General features: G+C 39.0%; 1 protein-coding gene across 4 annotated transcripts in view; it reads left to right on the top strand.

The window, feature by feature from the left end:
• MLIP (muscular LMNA-interacting protein) overlaps nt 1-25,468 on the top strand; it is a 243,626-nt gene that overhangs the window by 94,828 nt on the left and 123,330 nt on the right. Inside the window, exons 1-2 of one of the 4 annotated variants that reach the window (XM_005863289.2) lie at nt 15,651-15,779; nt 23,780-23,935. The exons of 1 other annotated variant lie outside the window; for it this stretch is intronic. In XM_005863289.2, coding sequence (XP_005863351.1) covers nt 15,735-15,779; nt 23,780-23,935 — 201 coding nt within the window. In that variant the 5' untranslated portion in view covers nt 15,651-15,734. Of the gene's footprint in view, nt 1-15,650; nt 15,780-23,779; nt 23,936-25,468 lie in introns of those variants that run through there. 2 more of the 4 variants (XM_014537286.1, XM_005863293.2) reach the window with 2 other exon arrangements.

A 25,468-nucleotide genomic window follows, 5' to 3' on the forward strand; every position in this document is an offset into this window, starting at 1 on the left:
CAGCAGGAGTGGTATTTTGAGGGGAAATCCAGATCTGCTTCTTGTCCACTTCTGCAAATAATCTCTTCATACTTATTTATATGAGGGATTTTTGTCCCCTCCCTCCCCCTGCTAAAATTACATTGTTAGTGTGTACCAGAGACCTTCACGTGTGCAGGGCTCTCAGATGAGTCCTGGTCATTTTCTTGGATCTCATGGATTTCCTGGGAAAAATATGCATATCTGGACCTTTTTATTTTTTAGATTTACAAAGCTAAGATAAGGAGAAGAAATAATATTTATTCATAATTTCTGGGCTGTAGTATAAAGGTTTCCTATGAAATGGATAATTTTGCTATAACTATGGCCAAAAAGTGTAACCTATTTTTATTATGCACCGACCCTGATATGTCTCCAAGTAAATGAGACTCACTCAAAAACTTAGCATCTGGTTTTTTTTTTTCTTCCAGTTCTAAATTCATGAATAGGATCTGTTTCTTTCTTTAAAGCAGTTTCCCTGACAACTAAACCACCCTTACAAGATCAGAGCAGTTTGTCACTTTCAAAGTTTGACTTTCTGACAAGGCCTTCTGGCTCAGGGGCATGAAAAAAACAACATCCAAACACAAACATTTCTAAAACACTCAAGTAGGGAATTATAAATTGAAACTACATGTAGGCGACTTTTCTGTAGAATGGTGTCAGTCCCCGATATCACCACCCTCCCCAACCAACCAGCGAAGATTGCGATCTGTTGAGGTAACTATCTTTGTAACAGAGAACAGATGGGAGTGATTCTTAAAGTGGCTAAATTACCCTAAAGATATATTCTGGGAAACAGTGGGTAAGAGACGATACAGGAAGATTTGCAGCAGGCAGCCACACAAAGTGAACTCACCTTGTTATTGTTCAATCTTGCTTAACTGTAGGCTGAAATAGAAGTATCGGTCACAGCTCAGACTCAACATGGGGACACAGACTTTTGTTCCCTCTGCTCATCAAGAACCCAGAAAGTGAGAGGATGGTTCTCAACTAATTCTCAGACTGGCTTTTCATTTATCACTATTATTATTGTTCTTTCAGCCCTTGCTGCTTCTTCCCCACCGCTGCTGTCCTGTTTATCAGTGACCAGCATCAGACCCTCATTCAATTCCGGGGTTCTTTCCCCTCCACAATCCTATTCCAGCTCCAGCTATAACTAGAGTGCAATGGGGAGTGGATAGAATGCTTACAGTAGGAAACAAGGATGGAGTACACAAGAAAGTAGGCTGCTTTCTTATGTCATTTCCTTCTCACCCCTTCACAAAGCGGAGACACAAATTTAAGAGTCCTCTAGAAAGTTATGACACTCTTTAGAGACCCCCGAATGGGTTTAGATTGAGAGAGAATTGGAGCATTTGAGAGAAGAGTGGAAACAACAACAGTGGATGTTTAATCAAAGTATTTTCATAATGAATTTGCAGCATGATCTCAAGATTAATGGTGAGTTTTCTTCCCTGGAAGATTTTCCCCAAGCGCACAGTGTTTCTCATAGCAATCCAGTCAACCAGGCAGCTCTCCCCCACCAGCTGGTACTTCAGATGGAATGTGTCTGGAGGCCCTGGCAACATCTAGCACGGTGGTAGGCGTTACATGGAGTTAAGTAAAAGTGCATGTTCTGTAAAACAAGGGACTTAAATCTTTCTAAGTCAATGCTGGTTGTAGGATGCAGAAGGAAAATGTTTTGAAAAAATACCTTTAGATACCTTTTTTTTTTAGGGCATGAGTAGATTCATCTCAGGAACTTCGTACAGGTATATTTCTTAGGCTAGGCATAGACTACGTTTTAATGAAATATTCTGTAAATATTTACCAAACACCTATTTTAAGTTTAATATTAAAATTGGTGTTTGGGGAAGAGAACCATAAAATCTAGACACAGGGTAGTAGACACAGAGATGTGGTGCCCAGATCCTTCGCTGAGGAGGTCTTGGTGCTGAGCTGCAGGAATTGTGGTTGGCAGATAGCCTGTAACTGTCACCTCCTTCAGGGTCTGCCTCATCTGCAAACAGATGCTTTGCTGAGGTCACATCTTCCCAGGGCAGCCATGTCAGGTGAAGGCCTGGCCACCTTGGCCACCTTGGCTGGATACAGGCTGCTCTCATGGTAATACTTACTCCTGAGCTCCCTACTCCGTTTTGCTGACTCTGTTAGGTCTGCTTCACAGTTCAACTCCCCCGTCTGCCCAATCCTCTTCTGCCGCTTTCCTCTCACCAGTGTTAATCTGGACAAAACAAACGGCATCCCGAACTTTGTCTTGAGATCTGTTTCTGGAGAAACCACCCTGCAAAACCCGGTTTTAATTACCTTACAGATAATTCAAGAGACACGATTATCCAATGGGCTAATTGATAATGTGACACAAAATATAAATACCACAGCATTCATATGAGAGGGAAAGAGTTGAGCACTTCCAAACTCAGATATAGATTCCTGGTAGATCTGAACCGATTTCGTAGAGTGAACCCAAGGGAGACTGAAGAGACTGACCTGGCTAGAATGAAGGGTACATGTTAGGGCAGAGGTAGAAATGAAAATGTTGTTAATTCACTTAAGATTAGATCTGGCTGTAGACAAGAAAGAAAGCTCACCACTGATGCTTACTTCTCTCTCACATAAAAAAGTTCAGAAGTTGTCAGTCATTTCATTCATCTTTCTATCATCTCCAGAGTGAAATTTTGTCATCAGTGTCTAATGTGGTCCTAGAGATCCAGCCATCACATCCAAATTCCAGAAAGCAGGATGGTGGATGTAATACAGAAGGGCATTGCACACCATTTTAAGGAGATTTACTTTTAATTGCATCTCAGTGGTCACAGCTTAATCATATGGCCACACCTACCAGTAAGGGAGGATGCAGAATATAATCTTTGCTATTTCAAAGTTATATTGACAATTTTTTATTATTTAAAATCATTCTAAACATGTATTTTAGATTTATAAATAGGCATAAGAGCTAAGATATATCACTTTAATTCCCTTAAATAAATTCTAAAATAAAGTATTTATTTGTAACTACATTTAGAAAGCTGTTTCAGTGTTGTGATTTTCCTGAAGCTGCCCAGAATAAAACCTTTAAACAAAGCAGCAACATACACAGCTGAGAAGAATTTAAATTACAATTAAAGAATATATTAGCATATTTTATTTCAGATGATAGAAACAAGTAGAAAATAATAAAAAAGCAAAAATCTGGTGTCTTGAAAATGATGGTAGCAGTAAAACATTTCTAGAATGATTGCAAAGAAGAGTTATTTTATATGTGTGTATAAAATGTCAATATTTTTAGACATATTTAATTAGGCATTAATATTAATAATCATCTAACATATGATGAGCATTTTCTACATACCAGGCACTATGTCAAATGCTTTATGTCTATTGTCTTAATTAATGGAGCCTATGAGGTAGGTTTTCTAAATGATCTGTTACAGATGAGGAAACGGAAGTTTCGTGCAGTTAATAAATCGATCAAGATCATGCAACTTATTAATGGTAGAAACAAGCCTCAGGCCCATGTTTGTCAAACTCCCCAATCCAATCACTTGCACTATGGTGCTTGTGTGAGAGCCATCAAGTGAAACAGCAACAAGGAGAAGCTGGGCGTGGGAGAGAGGGCAAAAGTGGAGGTGTGCTTGGAGGGCCGGCTAGACTCATCAGGCCAGAGAGAACTCAGGCAAAGGGAGGAGGAAGTGCTAAGTCTGAGTCTCTGGATTCTTTCTCTCAGAGGAGGGAGCGACACAGAGGAGTGACTGGGGAAGAGGCAGGGCAGGGAGGGTTCAGAGAAGACAGGGAGGAAGACTTTCTTGATGATGAAAGGAGCCAACAATGTCATTACACAAAATTTCAGAAAAAACATCAATGATATGAGCAGTTAAGAGTGGCTGTGGGAATTGGTGGAAGAAGGAAGAAATAATAGATGAACTATTAAAACATATATGCTCACCCTATTGTTAGTAGTAGCTGACAATAATAGTTAATATTTGTTGAATGCTTAGTCTATGCCAGGTATTGTTCCCAGTGCTTTTGTGTATGAATTCATCTAACCTAACCCTATGAGGTAGCTACTCTTATTATTCCTATTTACAGGTGAGAAAATTGAGGCAGGGAGATGTTAAATAATCTTTCCAAATTCAAACAGCTTTTAAGTGGCAGAGTTGAGATTCAAACCCAGCTTTTTGGCTGCTGAGCCCTTGGTTAGTAGTCTAGAAAGGCCAACGTTTTCTTTCAAAGTAATGAACTGGTGAAAGTCCACAGACTTTTTTCAGAGATAAAAATCTCATGTATATTTTCATAGGAAATGTTAAGGGTACTTAATGATTATTCATTCTTTCCCTAAAAAACTATTTTGGAGAGGTATTAATTTTGTTTTATTTTTTTCTTATGTCATTTTTAAAAGGAAAGATATTTTAAAAAACAATTTAAGAAAAATTTGAAGTCCCGAGGGAAAATAAATCGCATTTTCACTAGTAAGCTTATTGAAAGAATTGAAATGATGCATTATGGACCTTAGTAAATGTCTCCAGAAAGAAAGAGAGCTTTCTATCTTTACAGCAAAACATTTTAATGACTATGTGCTGTAACAATGATGTTTTTGTGTCTCAAATTCCTTTATGCCTACGACTGCTCAACTGAATGTCATTAGAACCTCTAGAACTTACTTCCAAGGCTCTCCCATCTCCTACACAGTCACGTGTTGATTTGAAAAAAAAAATATATATATGCATAGCTGGACATAATACAGGATGGGTAGCAGAATCTAAGACTTACAGACTGCCTGCCTGCTCAGCATCCCTAATCCTGTCCAGGTAATCAGATTTATTAATGTCCATACATGCTTTCGAAAGACTAAGAAGTGATTCTTAAAATATTTCTACCAGGAGCACTATAATTAGATTTCTGAGTAAAATAGTCCTGTGATATTGAAAACCAAAGACTTGAAAAGTGTTTCTGTTTTAGAATTTGCTGCTAATTAGACTAGATGGGCTTGATGGAAATGAGTTTGCCTTTGCCTTTCCATGTAGATGTATCAATTAACAAAATCACCAGTGAGAATGGATTTTCACTATATACAGAGATGTAAAATATAAAAGAAAAAAAGAGCTGAACAGAAAAAAGTCCAAATACGAATTTTAAAGAAAAAGTAGCTTGATGTATATATTCAGTAATAATATTTTTATGAAATTTAAAAATGATGATTATGTAACTGGCATTTCTTGGTTTTGAATATATACATAATGTTAGATTGCTAGTTAATTTGGGCAACTCAGCATTATTTCATATAGCTACAATATCAACTAATCATGTCTGAGAGCTTATCAGATTGTAGGCATAATGTTAGGAATGTCCCATGTGTAATTGTACTTAATTAACACAAAATCCTTATGAGTTAGATAATCTAGTTTCCTTATGGAAATGAGGGAACCATTTTTCATTGTAAACTTTTAATAGACTTTTTATTGTAATCCGTGAGCAAATTTGATAAATAGTGCTCTTTTCAGGTAAGATGGTTGCTATTTCAGTTTCCCTGTCATAATATACAAAAAATACCTTTAAATGATCTATTTTATTAACTTGAAAATTTTTTTCTTATATCCTGCATATTACTTCATCACACACTGTGAGAAGAAAATAAATAAAAATATTTTCCTCATACTATCTTCTATATTGCTCCTTAATACCTTACCCTTGAAACAGTAGCCATTTCTGACTTAGGGAGCCTTCTATCATCTAATGTGATTCAGTCAGAGACATTTCAGTGAGAGGTTAAGTCCTAGTCACAGCTACTGACTTACCACTAAGGTGCGTCCTGGGGAGAAAAGCTTTGTGTTTTATCTCCCATTTCTTTACACTTAATCCATAGCACCTTTTTTATATATATATATATATTTTATTGATTTTTTACAGAGAGGAAGGGAGAGGGATAGAGAGTTAGAAACATCGATCAGCTGCCTCTTGCACACCCCCTACTGGGGATGTGCCCGCAACCCAGGTACATGCCCTTGACCGGAATCGAACCCGGGACCCTTCAGTCCGCAGGCCGACGCTCTATCCACTGAGCCAAACCGGTTTCAGCAATCCATAGCACCTTTGTTTCTTACCTCTTATGTTCTCTAGGGTAGGCATACACTGTTCATTCATTCATTCATTCAACAAATGTATGCTTAGTATCTACTAAATGTGAAGCACTAGGGATGCAGTGGTGATCAGAGAAAAAACACATCATTAATTTCTATCTTCATGGAAGACTGCACGACAGCATTGGTCCCAGGATTCTTCCCATCTTGCAGGAATATATTGGCATACTGGGTAAAAATTACTGTCAAATCTAAAATTAGAAGGAACAACTCTCCCAGTGTAATTTGATTCACTTGCAAAGCTTCACCCACTCTGTTATCTTTTACAAGTGCATATGCACCTTCATTCAAGAAAACCCCTCAGTCTAACTGGTGATTGATTCTGGAGGATATGAAGCAAATGTTAGATCTGTTAACTTGCTCCTCCACTTTTGGCTAACTCCTGATGAGTCTGGTTTTTAGCCATGCGGGCAAATCACAGGGCTCGTAAAGGATCTTTAGGATGATGATAGTTAAGGGTTAAGATAGTTAAAATCTGTCTTTCTGTTTTGTTTTGGAGTGACTACATTAAAGGGGGAAAAGGAGGAGACTGCAGGTAAACATGATAGTATTCTGATACTTGTGTCAATTATAGTTTTCCTTGTACCTCATACATTTACTCTCTCCTAAAAAAAGACGTTATTAATATTTTTTCACATGTCCACTGTGTGTCAGACTACATAATAGAGGTATTATATGTCATCTCATTTTATTTTTACATTCATTCTGTGAGATTTGGATGTTTATATTATGCCCACTTTATAGATGAAATTAAATCTCATAGAATTTAAGTAACTTACATAGTATTGTCAGTTAATTATAGGTAGATTTATGATTTGAATCTGATTCTGACTCTAAATTTAATTATTTCCATTAGTGGAATTAATAAATTGGGAGTATAAACATAGGTTAGAGCTCACCCATTACTTCAGATGCTTTTGAAGATAAATGTTATTTATTTAATATAATGACATATTTTTATAAACACATTTAGTCATTCAACAATATTTCTGTATCTAAGCTGTACTACCCACATTGAAACTTATGTAGCTTTAATGCTCATACCAGTGACAACATGCATTTTTTGTGATATCTTATTTTAAATCTTTATTATTGAAAGTATTACATATGTCCTCCTTCCCCTCATTGACCCCTTATAGCCTGCTCCTGCCCTCCATCCCAGGTCTTCACCATCCTATTGACTGTGCCCATGGATTATGCATTCATGCATACAAGTTCTAAAATTATGTTGCAAAATAACCATGCATTACTTTTTTAGCTAGACTGACATAGACACAGTAAGAGAATAACAAGTATAAAAGTTAGAAAAGTCAGAGTATGTAGCCACATTTTGAGAATGAATACTGAAGGCTTGGGAAGAATGTCCATCAGAGCCCCACTCTCCTGGGTAGGAGTCATGTTAAGAACAAAATCCTAGCTTGTTACTGCATTGTAATGTACCCTGTACTACCACCTTTCTTATCACATTTCTATAAATGAGTATTTCTAAGGTAACGCTGGCAGAAGCAGTCAGCAAATGTGAGTCGACATTAACCTGGGTTCTGTCCAGGCAGACGTGAGTTCAAATCCAATTGCATCAGGTGCTGTTTAAGCAAGTAATTTAATCTCCTGAGTCTCATTTTCATTACGTGTCTAATGGATATCATAATTCTCATGCTGGCTTGTTGAGAAATACAAGAGAGGATGTATATTAAATATCAAGAGAAGCATCACATAAAACTCATTAAATGGTACTTATACATATTATATGTAGGACAAAATCTGTCCTTGGGATGAATGAGTGCAGTGTTTGGGGTAGCCAGGGTGACAGTCTGTGGCTGTCAAGAGTGGGAGGAGTAATCTAGATAGAGATGCTTTTCCCATTTTAACTGATGCACCCTGGCCCCTCACATACCCTTTTGATGCTGGTGCCTTCCACACACTCCTAAAACATTCACAGCTTTGGCATTCAGTGTGGATTGTTGTTTTTATATGTGTGCTCTACCTTCAAAGTAATAAAATTATACAGTGATTAAATCACTCATTACTCTGTGGACCCTGATATCATATATTTCCTGAAGACAGGAGTCTCTCTTGCCCACTCTGAATGTTCCATGCAACTATCATGAATGCACACAATCATTCACTTATTTAATAGCCATTTATTGACGCCCTCCTATGTGATAGGCATTATACTAGGTGATGGAGGTAGAGCAGGGAACAAAATAGACATTTTCTGTTGTCCTGGGGCTTGTGTTCTGAATGGGGAGCCAGATCCTAAAGAACTCACTATATAATCATAGAATTTTAATGGCAGCAGATGCTATGGATGAGTAGAAGGTGCTAAAAGTGTACAACAGGCAGTTACATCCGACACATGGAGTCAGGGAAGGAGTCTTTAGGTAATATTTTATGAAGTACACTGCGTGTCAGAAATCGTGTCAATCTCATGATGAAATTACATCGATTCACCCTGGAATCCGTAGGACTCAGCAGGGTGAAGAGGAATTAACTAGGGAGAAGGTGGCTGGGGAGCATCCCAGGCAGGGCAGGGAGCATGTCAGTCATTCATCTTGCTCCATTTTTAAAAGATAATACAGTAAGCCTCTCATATCATCCCCACCCCTGACCAGTACCCTATTTCTGAGAAGGTAGTCAAAACATATATTGTCAAACTTCCTATATAGAATATTATATCTTGCCCTTTTAACCTCACAGCAGTATTGAGATATTATCACGGACTTGCAGATGAATAAGCTGATTATGTCTTGGTTTGCTCCAAATAATTACATTTTATGCCTATTGTCCTAAAGCAAAATTACTAGTAGTGTCCCTGCCTCCTTTCATGCTTGAGGGTGTCCCAGTTTTTGTGATAAATTCTGTGGTCATAGACAAATGGAGCTAAGATGAATCAAGAATCTGTCTTGGGTCACATAGCTAATAAGTAGAGGGTTGGGAAGACCACACCAATATTCTTTGAACTACAGCCGATTTTCTCTCTACTATATTGCAAACACAATTAGTTATATGCACCCTTATATTGCTCTCTAGTTTGTTCTTTCAATTAATACAAAACTGACAAAAACTGGCTTTCTGACATCTGCCTTCAGTTATTCTGCTAAGTCATGTATTTCTATAGAGTAGAAGTGAAAAGAAATGATGAATTAAAGTAAAATATAAAATATGTAAAGTTGAGCAGTAGATATTTTTGATATGCATGTCTTTACACTTACTAGTATATTTAGCCTATTCTTTATGTTATCCAAGCATGATGAAATTAATTTAAAATACAATTGCTTCTGAAAGTCAAGATGAGACTCTAATGACAAAATATTGGTTAGTGATCTTTTCTATGACAATATACCCTGTATGTAGAGGAGGTTCATGACTTACCATGGTGGGCAGAGCCTGAATATAAAGAGAGTAAAGCTTTTAAAATAATCAATTAAACCCTTTTATGCTTAAGCCATTTTAATAATACCTTTTGAACATAGTTTTTATCATTGTTAAAACTGAGTAATACAGATAAAATACTTATTTGTAGAATATGATGAAGGCTTTTAAAGAGCACTCTTTAAATGTAAATATATCTGAAACACAAAATAGGATGTTGTTGCCTCCCCTTTTATTTTAAATAAAGTGCATATAAATCATATTATACCAACAGTTACACTGGAAATAAATATTACTTTCTCATGTTATATTACAAAATTATGATATAAACTAAAGATGTTAATATCACTCTGTCTACTCACAAATAAGATTTTATGCACTGTATGCTGGGTCAGAATTTGTTTTTCTTAGAAATGATTCACTATGGAATCTCTGAGTATTAGGATTAAATATTGTGCTTCCTCCCCCGCTGTTGCCTTCACCCTTTATTAGTACCTCTTTGGACATATTTTGAGATATTTTAGTCAATTCTTCATCCTCTTACTTAATCCACATTTCTGTGCTGTTGAATATGTTGTTCATGAACTGTTGGCACAAGTGGGTTCGTAGTTGGTAGACCTGAGTGCAGGCAAGGGGCTAGAATCGGAGTTGCAATTTTATGTAGGGTGGTGAGGGATGCTACAGTTAGAGTGATGTTTGAGCAGGAACCTGAGGAAGTGAAGGAACAATGAGCTTGGGAGAAAACATTCCAGGGAGTGGGGTTAACATTCTGTAAGAATGCACAAAAAGCATTGTGGCTAGAGTTGAGGAGCGGAGAATAGTAGGGACCAGATCACATTGGGCTCTTGGCTATTGTAAGGATTTTGGCTTATCCTCTAGGTGATAAGGGAATCTATTGGAGGGTATCGCATAAAGAAGTGACATGGTCTGACTTGTGTTTTAAAGGCACAATCCTGCTACTGTGTGGAAAATAACTGTAGTAAGATGCAATCGATCAGCCTTCCAGAAAGCAAACTGTGAGATGGAAAATAGCATGTAGGAAATTTATCCTCATAGACGTGCTCTTACTAACAACACCTTTGGGAGATGGGAAGGAAGCAAGTTTAGGCAGAGGGGTATTTGGGCTGCAATGCAGTCTCAACAAAAGCCTAACTGATCTCATGAGGAGCTCTGAAATTGGTGTCACCCTTTAGAGTTGTCAAACATTGGAATGAGAGTGCCAGGCCTTTACATGGATGCCTCAATAGCCATTGGATGCAGGATGCCCCTAAGAAGGGGGAGTAACTATGGGAAGGAGCTTTATTCAGCTGAGAGCTAGTCTTGGAGAGGACTGACAGCTGAGTATGGTCACAACACTTCCAGTATCTGGGGAATAAATAGTCCCTATCTTGAAGGGAGAGAGGATTTATCAGAGCATCCACTACAGGAGGCAAAGTGGAAGCTGGGAAACTAGTTAGAAGAAAGTGATTCAGAAAGGAGACAATGGTAGGTTATGCAACTAAGATGTTATAAATAGAAGTAGTGATATGTTCATTTTCTGAATTTATTTTGTAAAGAGAACCAGCAATATATACTGATATATTGATGTGGAATTACCAGGAACCAAGACAAAAACAATATAAGTCCATCAATTTTGGCCTATGTCATGAGAAATATGTACAATTATATGCTGAAGTGAGAAAAAATGTGTGTGTGTGTGGGAAGGGGGGGCGGCAGTGGAGAACAGTTTCAGGAGAAAGACAAATAATTCAATTTCAGATGATTTAAGTTTTCGTTATCTATGAGATATCTAAATGAAGATATTAGTTGGATATATGAGTGTATTACCCAGGGAAGCCATCCAGGCTGGGTAATTAAATTTGGAATTCATTGGCTTATACATATACATGCTATTTAAAACTATGGGGCTAGATGAGATTATCCAAAGAGTGACTTCTGGGGTATTTCAAAGCTTAAGGGTCAGATGGCACAAGGCAGAGAGAGAAGGGATGTTCTACCATGCATAAGGCCTATTCATTTCTCCTGAATATCTAATTATGTCAAACATTCTCACTTAGGTGCTAGATTATTTTTCAATATTTGGAAGCTTTGGGTTTACTTGAATTAAGGAGGCTTACTGGTGTTCTTTTAACAAGGATGATATATCCCAAGGAGAGAAGAATCTACAAGCAGTAATCACAGGAGTAGAAGCAATCCAGATGAGGCCAATACAGATATCTGGTACAGATGAGGCCAAAGTTAGGCTGTGATGGAATCTCATGCATTTTTGATGAGAGGTCAGAAATCACTTAAAATATCGTACACTCATTTCTGAGTCTGTGAATTGGGATAGCCCTGATTGAGATCTCTGGACTCACCTATCACCCTGGAGACAGGGATCCAAACTCTTGACGATTCCCATCTTCCAAGAAAAAACACCCTCCAGGGCCACGACAGAGTGAGTCTCAATGTTGGTCACTTGAAATAATAAACAGGAAACAGCAGCTAAGAGTGAGATGTCCCTGGGAATGGCCTGAGACATTTCCCCATGCAGCCTATATTCAGCATGTAACCTTGCACCCTCTCCTTCTTCACTCACCACCAGTGTACCTTGTGAAGGTGTCATGTTCATGAGACTCTCACCCACCTTGAGAATAGGGTCCAAGTCTTCTTTATCCTGATGTCTCCCAAAGCTTAGCATAGTGCCTGGCACGCAACAGGTGTTTATTAAGATAAATAAATGGGATTTCTAGTACCTTCATTTATCAAGCATAAGGCATGATGAACAGACAAATGGACACCCAGTAGCCTGGGCAGGTGGATCTATTTAATTCCATGTTTCTTGGCAAACTTTGTGGGCTACTCAATTTTTCTCAAATTTGTTTTGCATGTCAGGAAGAGAGACTATTTGTTCTGCATCATTTATTTAAAAAGCAATATCTTAAGAGCCTTTGGCTGGAAGGTACTGCAGCAATATCTGTTTAGTAAGAAGGGTGAAGGATGCCTTACTTCAGCCATCAATGATGCCAGATTTTAAAGATAATTTTAGATTATATATTTTTGTTGCAAATTTTGATAAACTATTTTTTTTGAAAAAGATAACTCAACAGAGTAGTTTGTGCTCCTTTGTTGAAGAGGGATCATTAAAAGTTTGTGTTTAGAAAATACTTCAGGGTCTTGGGCAGACCCTAGGTGACCTTTTAATCAATAGGAAAAGTGGTTGTAATTGGAGGATAGACTCTCCTCACCTCCCTCCATCTGTATAAGTAACTTACTTGTTCTTCATCATTCCAGATCCCAGATCGGGGCCTGTTTTTGTTTTTGACCAGGCACCATCATTTTCTATTCAAATGAGGATGGTTTCTATAGAAATTGTCCTAAATACATCTGCTTTTTGAGGCTATATGTAGTTACTCACCAGATGGCTGATGCATGCTGTTATAATGCATGACTATAAGTGTGTTTTTTAAAGTAAAAATTATAACTTTTATCAATATAATAGCCTCTAATTGGTTATTAATTAACTAGATGCCTGGTGCATGAATTTGTGAACTAATGGGGTCCCTCAGCCTGGCCTGAGGGATCGGGCCGAAACTGACTCTCCAACATCCCTCAAGGGGTTCTGGGTTCCGAGAGTGTACAGGCCAGGCTGAGGGACCTCACTGGTGCACAATCAGGGCTGGGGAGGGATGCGGGAGGTTGGCCAGCTGGAAGGAACTGCGGGAGGGCTCTGGGGCATGTCCAGCTCATTTCACTCAGTCCTGATCGACTGGACCCCAGCAGCAAGTGCCTGTGCCTTGGGCCAGTCCTGGGTGGCTGGGCAGCCGACATCTGAGGCTTGCCTTCACCTCGGGTGTTGGTTGGGCAGCTGCTATCCGAGGCTTGCCTGTGCCTCGGGCCGGCCCTGGGCAGCTGGGGGGCTTAGGGGACTGGGCACCACCATCTTGTGGCTGTGGGCGCTGCCATCTTTGAGGGAAGGACAGTCAATTAGCATATTCCCTCCTTATTGGCTGTGGGCGCCACCATCTTTGCGATGGTGTGAGGGTCAATTAGCATATTCCCTCTTTATTAGATAGGATATAATAGTAATTAGATATATAATAGAGAATATGTATAATAGAATATATATAATCTTCATTTCTATTCCCCACTGAGTAAATTAAAACATCTTAATTCAAGATTTTTGATGATCAAGACTTAATCTTCTAGTCTTATTTTCCTTTATTCTCATTTATGTTACTTACCAAACTGAATAGCAACAGCACTAACAGGAGTGACTCATATTAAGCATTTGCTGGCACAGAGGTAAGGCTTTACATGCTGCATTTTACTGTTATCCTCACAAGAGTCCTGTGAAAGTTTTATCCAAATTTCACAGGTGAGAGGACAGAGACTTCTGGAGGTTTAGCAGCTTCCCTGGTCCCACAGCCAGTACACAACTGACTCCAGGGTCCCGTCCTCTTAGACTACACCTGCTGCTCCCTGCAGTTCTGATCCATGCCTTCATGCAGGCTTTCCTCTCTGCATGAAATTAGTGCTATTCTTTCCCATCTTTATAGCTCCCTATTCCCCCATGTTTCTAAGAGTAGCCCAAGTGCTGCTTTCTCCTTGAATTCCTCTGGATGGCTGTGCTTGCACCATGCTGAAAAATTCTTACAAGTCTTTACTACTCCACGAGCCACAGACCAGCAGCAGGGCATCAAATGGAAATGCAGAACCTGAGGCCCTACTCCAGATGTCCTCAATCAGAAACTGCATTTTTGTAAGATCTTTGGGCAGTTTATGTGCAAAGTTTAAAAACTGCAGTATGGGACTTTACTTCTTCCTTCCTTCCTTCCTTCCTTCCTTCCTTCCTTCCTTCCTTTCTCTCTCTCTCTCTCTCTCTCTCTCTCTCTCTCTCTCTCTTTTTCTCTTTCTTTCTTCCTCCTCCTCCCCCTCCTCCTCTTCCTCCTTTTCCTCCTCCTTCTCTTCTTCCTTCTCCTTCTCCTTCTCCATCTCCTCCTCCTTTTCTTTATACCTCTGTTATTTGTATACCTGTTGTATATTATCAATTGAGCTGTAAGGTCTTTGAGGGCAGGAGGATATTATATTCTCTTTTGAATATATAAAATATACTCATAAATATACATTACATAGAAAAGGCACATAATTTGTTTGGTGATATAACAGAAGTTATATTTAAAAGTTCACATCATTTTTTTAGGTCCAAAGTCCTGTGTTATTTGGAATATTTCTTCCAGTGTGCTAACAGAGTCACTTTGACAATTAATTTACTTTTAATATTTCCACAAATTCAGGCTTTTGATAACATCGAAAATGTTAAGAGGCATAATCTAGATCCTTAAAAAAAAGCTTTCATTCTTTCCCATATCCTTTGGTCTATAACCAGCGCTTGGGACACAACATCTTTCATTGCCAGGGTAAAAATATAGATATTACAGATTTGGAGTAAAATCAATACTTAGAAAATAGAAATACTGAAAGCTGAGGACTTCAATCAATTTCACGTGTGAAGTTTTGAAGTTTGTCTTCATTCAGGCCACTCACAGTCTCCTAAGAACATTGGAATGGAATTTTGTTTTGACAGATGTTTGATTCCAAGCTTTATTTTATAGCTAATTTGTTGAAGAGCAAAACCTCAGTCACTGCAGATGCTCCTATATCGTCCTTGCTACTTATATGCCAACGACTGATAATTCAAGCTATTGATTTTTTTTGAAATGATCACTGTATGTTTTCTAGTTTTTTATTTAGACACAGTGTTTGCATATATTTGTACCTTTAAGTGTTCTCAGGAAGTGTGACCAACTGATCACTGAGACTGGCAGATGCTCAGCCCTTCAATCAGCTTCTTGTTGCTGTACAATCTGGCGTCTCTTCTTTCTGCAGAATATGTAATTGGAATACATGCGGGAAAAGAGGGCAAACACATATCGGTGGCTTTTTTATCTTCTGCTGGCTCCATTTCAGCATTCGGTATGACCTCTCAGAAAGTTACAAACCTAAAAATTGTCTACACATAAATCTCCCCTTTGGAGCTGACAAAATTCTCCAATTCAGAGAGGATACCTCTTTTCAGATTTATTTTTTTTCCTGTGTGAGTGTGTGTGTTGCTTCAGTGAGAGGCTCCCTTCCCACCTCATCATTGGTTTGCTCACTCCCTTATGTGATGAGTCAATGCTTCCAGAATAGGGGCTTCCGAGTGACTGCGGGAACTATTACTTCCAAATGAGCTCGTGCATCTTAACAGGGAGCGTTCAGACCACACCCCAGGTAAAAGGAAGTCTTTCCTTAATGCTTTCAAGAACTTTTAAAGGCTGTGTACGATGGTATTTGCTGCAAAAGGGCTTGAGGGAGAGCTGCCTGGGTGTAGATAAATTTGACTGTGTATCAAAGAGAAATGTTATCTGCAGTTACTGTAAAGGCAGACTGCTTACTGGGGAACCAAAGAAAATGCTCAGGACGGCCCTTGGCGTAGTGTCATTGCTAAGACACCCTGTAATGTCTGTTTTCAACAGGAGGCTAGTGGCCATCTGTGAGTGTGGGTGTCAACACTGGAAGAAGAGAACTTTTAGGGAAATAAAAGAAACGAAGGCATTGCAGCCCGAAACTGAGCAAAGGAGCAGTTAGCTGTCATGTCCTGGGGGGGAAAACAATTTCTTAAATTCTTTGGCTGTCTGGTGAGAAGGTGACAGGCTCAGAAGTTTTGAGTGCTTGAAACCATTTAGAAAAAGATTTTAATCCTCCCAGCTCTAATTTCTATTATTAAAATAGTTTCCCAAGGATAGGAATGAAGACGTGATTTTAAACGGCACTGACAACTGAAAGTGTTAACTGGCATTTAACGAATGCAATGGTATTAACATGCATCTGTTTCTGCTTTGTGTGGAAAATGATTTTTCATCACCATAGCGATTCATTTCTGAGCTCCAATGGAACTTGGCCACAGTATGTGGTAAATAGCAATTTTTTTAATTTTATTTCCTGAAGAAGGGATTTAGCAGTCTACCAGCTAGTCTAACACGTGACTCTTCATCTAAATGTAGCTGCTGTAATGTCAAATCCCTTTCCAAATGAATTCTGTACAAAAAATTTTGTACATCCTTGGTAAGATAAGAGGATGCTAGGTAAAGGCAGAGAACAGAGCCCCATGCTAACACTGTACTCCCAACTTAAAAGCCAATACCAAACCATCGCCCTTTTTGTGGTTGCTCTTCTGAGGAATGTGTATGGATAGGAATTTTCCCCTGATCTTGTTCTCTAACAGTAACCTAGGAAGATAAATGAGTCTTTAGTCCTATTAGATTTTCTGTTTTAATGTTATTCTTGAATGACATGTATTGGTTCAACTAAAATTTAAAAAAGTATTCTTCTACAACTGGTACAGAAATTTTATGTAGGAGAGGGATACTTTTATAAGAAAATATAACAAATGAAGTATAAGAAAAGAATTTTGCTTCTTTTCAGTTGCTTTCATTGTCAACATGGGATTATGTCCAGACATTCCTTTGATGGTGTTGTTATAAAAGCACACTTTATTCATTGAAGCATCAGTTTTCGTTTTCTTTTCTTTTTAAAAAAAATTCTTTTCTTCTTTTTAAAAAATCTTTATTGTTGAAAGTATTACATAGGTCCTCCTTTTCCCCCCATTAACGTCTTTCAGGCCCCTTCCATTCTCCCCACTCCCCAGGCCCTTACCACCTCACTCTCTGTGTCCACAGATTATGCATACATGCCTACAAGTTTAGTGGTTGAACTCTTCCCACTCACCCTCCCCTGCCTTCCCTCTGAGGTTCAACAGTCTGTTCAGAAGCATCAGTTTTCATTCACACTAGTGGAGATCTGTGTATTTTATCGAATATTAAATTATACAACTTGTGCAAGGGTTTTGGAGATGTAAATTTTCATTATTTATATGCTTTCGAAGGCAAAAGCACTTACTTTTACTAATGGTTATATGTATTTCATAACATATGAAATGCTTATACTGAATGGGGTGCTTATACTGAAGACTGTACTACATTAGTATTTAAGTTTCATTTGGATGGAACCAAAAATACACCTATAGTCACCATATAGGAGCATGAGGGAGGCCTACAGAACCTGGGGACAAAATCACATTGTCACCTCTTCTTTGACTTCTAAATGACAGTCTCTGATGAACTATCTGAACAACCTAAGTGATTTCTTTGCTAAAGCCACTCTCCATCCATCATGGTATTGATGAAATTAAATGTGTCAAGAAACCTTTCTAGAAAATCCATGTAGAACGTGTGTTGCATTATGTATTGCTGATAAGACTAGTGGGCTTCCCAAATCTCACAAAAGATCTAATGTTTCTTCCTACAAAGGAAAGCACTGATTTTTCTATTTTCTGATGATAAGCTGCAAACTGGGAGTTGTAACATGATTGCAATCATGGAATAATGATAAATATCATTCAAGGCTAAAAAGAATATTAAAAAAATAAAAGTTGGCTCAGGAGGTTTTATCTGTGTATGTTATACCCCCTAAGGATTATGAATTGTTTTTTATAAGGCATAGATGTTTTAGTTTTTTAATTACCAGAAAGGTATACCCTATAATAAGTGGTCCAGACTTAGTTTGTTAAGCCTGTAACTTCAGCAAAATTTCCTACAAGGAAATCCAGTCCTCTTTGTTTGATCTCATGTCCACAAAGGAAATATTCAGGTAATAATCTAGGGTCCAAGATAGCCTGTTCCAGGTACCCTCTAGTCCAGTGGTTCTCAACCTTCCTAATGCCGCGACCCTTTAATACAGTTCCTCATGTTGTGGTGACCCCCAATTTCATTGTTACAAGTTGAACATAATTAAAGCATAGTGATTAATCACAAAAACAATATGTAATTATATATGGTCTTAGGCGACCCCTGTGAAAGGGTCGTTCGACCCCCAAAGGGGTCGTGACCCACAGGTTGAGAACCGCTGCTCTAGTCTAACCTCAGTCTCACATTGAGCCACCATGCTATCTGTCTTTCTCTTCAGCCCAGTCTTTCTGTTATCCAGCATGTCTGTTGTTTTCAGAAGGATGACCTTGTTGACATTCTTGTGTCACAATTCCTTAACCTTCACAATCTCAGTGTCCTTCCTGCTTTTTCATCTCAGATACTCAATCTCAAGGCCAAAGCCTGGACCTCATAATCACCTAGAATTATTATACTTCTAAATCTTAAACTCTCACAACCATGCTATGACCCTAAGCCTTCTAGTGCCTTGAATCTGTTCCTCCTCTTTACCCATTTAAACTAACTCTGTCCACGGTGGATCATTTGCTCTACTCTCATTAGTACTCTCAATTTCCTTGTACTCACAACCTTCTGCTAAAACCAAATCCAAATGTCAATTCTCTAAATGCTACAACTCATTTTCTCTGTTCCTTTGATAGGCAGTTGAGCATCCCCGGAGAGAATATAAAAAAGCTAAGCAAATTGCTTTACTACATCTCATAGATTTATATTTGGGCTGGGCCCTCAGTATAATCTATCAATCCTTCTGTTTATTTATGGTTAGTCCTCTTTTCTATTGCTGTCAATGATATTCCAGGCTTTCCTAGTTTCTTTAAAATCCCATGTTGCCCTAGCCAGTTTGGCTCAGTGGATAGAGTGTGGGCCTGTGGACTGAAGGGTCCTTGGATCAGTGCCTGTCAAGGGCATGTACCTCAGTTGCAGGCTTGATCCCTGGCTCTGGTTGGGGGCCTGTGCAGGAGGCAACCAATCGATGTGTGTCTCGCACATCAATGTTTCTCTCTCTCACTGTCTCTCCTCCTCCCTTCCACTCTCTAAAAATCAATGGAAAAATGTCCTTGAGTGAACATTAACAAAAATAAAATAAAATAAAATCCCATTTTGCCTTTACTAGTTCTTCCTTTGCTGCTTGGTCACTTAATAGTAGAGTCTGGAAGGTTCAACCGTGGATCTCTTTTTTTCCTGTTTGTGGAATTGCATCTAGTCTCATGGTTTTAAATACTATGTATAGGTTAACAACCCTAGTAATTTAATCTCCAGCACAGACTTTCCTCTAAACTTGACTCCCTATACATATTCTACTTGGATGTATATTTCAAATTTGATTTTTATTCTCAAACAAACTTTACCTATTGTTTTTGCCATCTAGTGAATAATAACTCATGTTTTAAGAAATTACTGACATCAAAAATGTTGGCCTGGTCTTGACTCTTGTCTATCTCTTATATCCTACATCTAACTTTTCAGCAATTTTTAAGATTTTCCTTTAAAATATAGCCAGAAACTTACACTTCTGATAACTATTACTGCAGCAACCTGAGTGCAAGCTACCATTTTCTCTCCCATGGGTGACTGCAATAGCCTTATAGCTAGTCTTCATAGCTTATAACTATTGGAGATACTATATATTTTACAGATTTTTTTTTACTCTTCTGTTCACTAGAATGTAAATTCCATTAGGGTAGAGATTTTTGTTCACTGTGATATTACCAATCCTACAGTAGTACCTCACAGTGAATAGGCATTTGATAAGACCCTGTTCAATAAATGAAAGTAAGTATAAGTAAGTGAAATGTTCAAGTGAGGATTGTTTTTAGTAGGAACATAGTATCAGGACTGAAGGCCACATAAAATGACAAAGATGTAGGTGAGTGAATAGATGTGTGATGGGGACCTTGGAAAATCTTCTCTGATTGCTTTCATTATCTTAATGGAATGAGAAACAAAGTCATCAGCTCAGAGTGAGACTATGGGAGATGTTGGGGGTTTGAAGAAAGAAAAAAAGATGTGAATTTTCTAGGCAAGTGGAAGAGTGAATGGGCTGTGGAACCATAGTATGATTACAGAGCAGCACCGAAGGGCCTGCTTGAGGCTCAGAGTCATAAATTTGAAGTGAAACCAGTAAGCACAGTCATGTGATTTTCCATAACCACATTCACCGCTGTGGTCCATGGGGGCATGGGGGCAGATTTAGTGAGGACTGTGATTTACCCACACAGGGATGACAGTGTGAGAGAGGTAAGACGTGTAAGGGGTATGCAGGGCAGTAGTTGTGGTAAATGCAGTCATGTGATAAATGCATGCTGATTATAAAGAAGAAGTATGAGAAAACATAATGTTGGAAGAATCAGTAGCATTTCATTCTGTTGGGATCCCCGAAGTGTTGGAGTTGGAAAACTGGAGTGAGTGATACAGGAAGAAAAGAAGGGGTGGTCATAGAATGAAAAAAACAAAAATATGGAGGGACCGTTGCTTTTGGTCTAGTCTAGGAATGTGAGAGGCAAGGAGAGTAGAGGTCAAGGCAACACAATACTAGAAATATTATCCATGGAATCTATATATAAAAAGCTAGCCACCGTAAGTAATGCTGTAATGACCATAATGACTGGTTGCTATGACGCCCACTGTGGCCAGTGAACGGGCTGGATCAGAGGGTGGGGCTGGCCGGCCAACCTTGCAGCCCCTCCCCCCTGATCAACGGTGGGCCACTGGCCAAACACACCTTCCCCTTCCCCTTGGCCGGCCCCACCCCTGACCGCACCCCCTACCCCAATAGGGGGCGGAGCCAGCCAGCCAACCTCCTGCAGCCCCTCCCCCAGCTGGCTCCATCCCCTATGAGCCCCTGCCACCATGATCAGCCCACAGCCCCTCCCCTTGGCTAGCCCCGCCCCTGATCGCACCCCCCAACCACTGGCCAAAACCTTCCCCTTCCCCTTGGCCGGCCCCACCCCTGACCGCACCCCCTACCCCAATAGGGGGCGGAGCCAGCCAGCCAACCTCCTGCAGCCCCTCCCCCAGCTGGCTCCATCCCCTATGAGCCCCTGCCACTCTGATCAGCCCACAGCCCCTCCCCTTGGCCAGCCCCGCCTCTGATAGCACCCCCCACCCCATTAGGGGGCGGGGCTGGCTGGCCAACCTCCTGCAGCCCCTTCCCCCACCTGGCCCCACCCCAGATCGGCCCCCCACCATGATCAGGGGCAGGGCCAGCTGGCCAACCACCCACGGCCCCTCCCCTAGACCCCTCAATCAGCCCCCCAACCCCAATCAGGGGCGAGGCCCGCTGGCCAATCACCTGTAGCTCCTTCTCCCAGCTGGCCCGGCCCTGATTGGACTCTGATGGGGACAGGCTTGCTGGCCAACCTCCCGCTATCGCTATCTCTTCCTCTGGACAGGCCCAACCCCAATCCGCCCCAATTGGGGCCGGGCTGGCCAGACCCCACCTGTGCACGAATTCTTGCACTGGGTCTCTAGTATAAAATAATGAAAAGCATAGTGTAAGAGGTACTAGATTGAGCCAGGAACTTAATCTTTAAAGAAAAGAGTTTGATGTAGGTATGGACAGGTAACTATGACAAGGAGAAGTAGCGAGTGTTCTAGATAGATGACACAAGATTCAAAGCTGGAAATTTTTAGGTAAGAGTAAGGAAGAAGACTGGTCTGGAAGCATTAAAAAGGAGTAAAGAGCACACCTATTCTACTTCCATGTCAGTGTGAGAAGAAACAGCTACCACTGAGAGAGCTTCTTGGGAAGGAGAGTCCTTCAGAGGGAACCATGGTTTAGTGAGAGCTAGAATATTTAGGGAAGAAGTTAAGAGTATGAAGGGTTTTGTGATGGCTGACTGAATCCCAGACAGTGTACAGGAAAAGTATATCAAGAGTTGGAGCATGGTACAAGATGGGAACAAAACTAGGGTTGTGCATAGCATATAGAGATTGAGGGATGATGCAGAGGTCTGGATTTTCACAGGGACAGAAGGGATCAGAGTTAAAATCCATGTTGAGATAAGGTCCAACTTGCCCAAGGCATAGAAAGGTAGTACAGCTTGAATGGAACGGAAAGTAGGGATCTTGCCAAGGCATATCATTCATATATATATATATATGTATATATATTATTGATTTCAGAGAGGAAGGGAGAGGTAGAAACATTAATGATGAGAACCATTGATTGGTTGCCTCTTGCACGACTCCTACTGGGGATTAAGCCTGCAACCCGGACATGTGCCCTTGACTGGAATTGAACCCTGGACCCTTCAGTCCACAGGCCTATCCACTGAGCCAAACAAGCTAGGGCCATAATATCATATATTTTGTGACAGAGGCATGGAGGCAGCAAAGCAGCGGTGTCACTCTGACTCGATGGGGGTTGATTCTGTCATGTACATTGATTATATAAAAAATGATTTCCCCTCACCTTCCCACTTCCCCACTCCATCAGATGTATGAGCTTTTCTTTATCTTAATTCACTTTCTTTGGACTCCAAGGAGGCCATGTTCCTTTTTTTGTTTGTTTGTTTGTTTTTGTTTCTGTAACTTATTCTGCCTGCTCTCTCCAAGATCTTGCTCTGCTTTTATTTTCTACTGGTTCCTTCCTTCAGTCTACAGACATGTTCAAGTCTATCCCATTATAGACCAAAAGGCACCTTTATGACTCTGCTTCCCTGTCTAACTACTCTTAACCTTTCTCCTTACTTCTCATCCAAACTTCAAAAGAGAAATCGATCGTACCATCTTCTCTTTCTCCCTTTTCATTTAATCCTCAGTTGATTGCTGTTGGCTTTCTGTCCTTTCTCTAGTCTTTGTCTTTCAAAACCAGAATTATCTATTTAAAAATCTCGTGTGAATATGTCATTTCCCAATCTTTAAAGGTTCTCTGTTGACAATAAGTAGGACACAATGAAAGCTTGATCTACCCCCCACTGCTGCTTCTTCCCATGCTTTCTCTCTGCTGGTTGTCTCAGCCCAGGACCAATGAGGGGATAAGGACATATATGTAATACCTTAATCAATAAAGAAAAAAAAGGAAAAAAGAGAATGAATGAAAGATAAAATATATCCTTTAGCAGGCATTCACAGCCTGATAGCCAGAAAAGCATACTTCCAATTTTAAATCCACTTTTAGCATTCTCATTATTGATAAATGTTGTTTCTTGCATGCTTAGTGATTATGAGTCAAATTGAACCTGCTAAACCAGGGTTAAAAGGATAAAAGTCCATTTTGAAACAGACCAGAAGCTGAGTTTGTGAGGAACCCACCGAGGTAGAGATGCCCTATAATATTCTAGCACATCAACTTGCCACCTGTTGTTTTATTGTCATCCCCTACCACAGGATCTTCCTGATACACGATGACTATTTTTACAGCTGTTTTCTTTGGCACCCATATACATGATCACTGGACAATAAGAAATTTATTTAAAAAATGAGATAAATATCCTGGTGTATAGAGAAAAAGTCAAGATAAACCTTTGACAAGACTGAAACTCTAATTTATTACATGTCTCATAGGTCTCTTCTGGTGATTCTGAAGCCAAACCTCTGATCTTCACATTTGTCCCCACTGTCGGAAGACTACCAACCCACTCTCAGTTGGCTGGCACCTCTAAATTCCTTGTTAAAATTCCTGAGGAACCAAGTGATAAGAATCCAGAAACTGTAAATAGGGTAGGATTATTTTTCTCTTTTTTATGTCAAGCAAATAACATTACATTATCCAAACTAATGTCTTAGAAGTTTGAATGAATGTTTATTTCCTCCGCTTAATGTGAGATGACTAAGAAATCTAAGGTTGACTAAAAATATGTTTATGTAACAGAAACTTAAATGTAATCTAATCCCAGGTTCTCTCTAATACATTATTCTCAACCCTTTTGAGTTGATATGTTATTACTTGCCTCCTGCCACCTCCCCTTCTCTCAAATGTATTTTAAATTATAAAAACAAAATTAAAAAGAAGTTTATATTTATTTTGAAAGAAAATACAAGATAAAACAGTGAGGTGCTACTATTTACATGTTATGATTGGCAACATTAAAAAACTCTAATACCCAATGTTGGGGCCATTGTGGGGATATTCACATGGCTCACATTTTGTTGCTAGTTATGTGAATATGTACAATTTTGGTGGAAAACCTTTATCCACTATCATAAAACTGTTCCTAGCCTTTCAATAACCTGAGTCTTTGAAATGTATCCCCAAAAATAGGACAAAAAAAAGAAAAATGTTATGTAGAAAAATATTTAGTGAAAAATAAAAATAGCATAATACCAGAAAAGTTAAGAATATGATAATACCTCACCTTGACAAACTTATAATTATGATGATTATGTAAATCCATGGAAAATGTTAACCTTATAATATTATGTCACAAAATAGGTTTTAAAATTGCATTTATACCCTGATTATACCTATCTAAAATGCGACCAAGACTGAAAATAAAATTAAGACAAAATGGACAAAAACCTGAAAATGACTTGTATTGTAAAAGTAAATGATATGTGCGTTAAAAAAAAAATCTCCTTAGAATGTGTTTCAATATTGTCTTATTTTAAATAAAATGTGACTGGGGAACTTTGTGGTGTTCTTGAGCCAACTGGAAGGGCATAAAATAATCTGATTTACTTTCTATGAAAACATCTTAGCTAGCAAGTAGTAATATATCTGGGATTCTGGGCATTTCAATGCTATCTTATTTCAAAGACCATTGGGGCCAAATTATTTTAGAAAAATTCTGAATACTGCATAAGGCACTTCTGGGAAGTTTCTAACAGTAGTCAACTACATATAATATATTCATGGGTTCCTTTGTTGTTAGGCACTATGATTATGTGAGACTGTAATATATGAACCAGTTTTGGTTGCAAATCTCCAAAGCTTCCTAGGATGATGATAATCACCTGATGTTTACAATGATACACACAGAACTACATTGTTAAAATGAGATTAAAGTTTTTTCTTTCTATTTTTTAAATAGTTCAGTATTATAATCAAACAGGATAAATAATTCCTCATTTTTCTATATTTCACAACTATTTACTGAGTGTGATACATGCTTGGTGCTGTGTATTCTGAGTGAATCAAGTCAACTCATAACTTATTTGTTATTGGGAATGCAGGCAATGAAAAAACTGAAAAATATATAATAAAGTCTCAAGTAGTGATAAAGGCTGTAAAAATGCTTCAGAGTAAAGGAATAG

The sequence above is a fragment of the Myotis brandtii genome, unplaced genomic scaffold, assembly GCF_000412655.1.
Source record: "Myotis brandtii unplaced genomic scaffold, ASM41265v1 scaffold176, whole genome shotgun sequence".
NCBI classification, from domain to species: domain Eukaryota; kingdom Metazoa; phylum Chordata; class Mammalia; order Chiroptera; family Vespertilionidae; genus Myotis; species Myotis brandtii.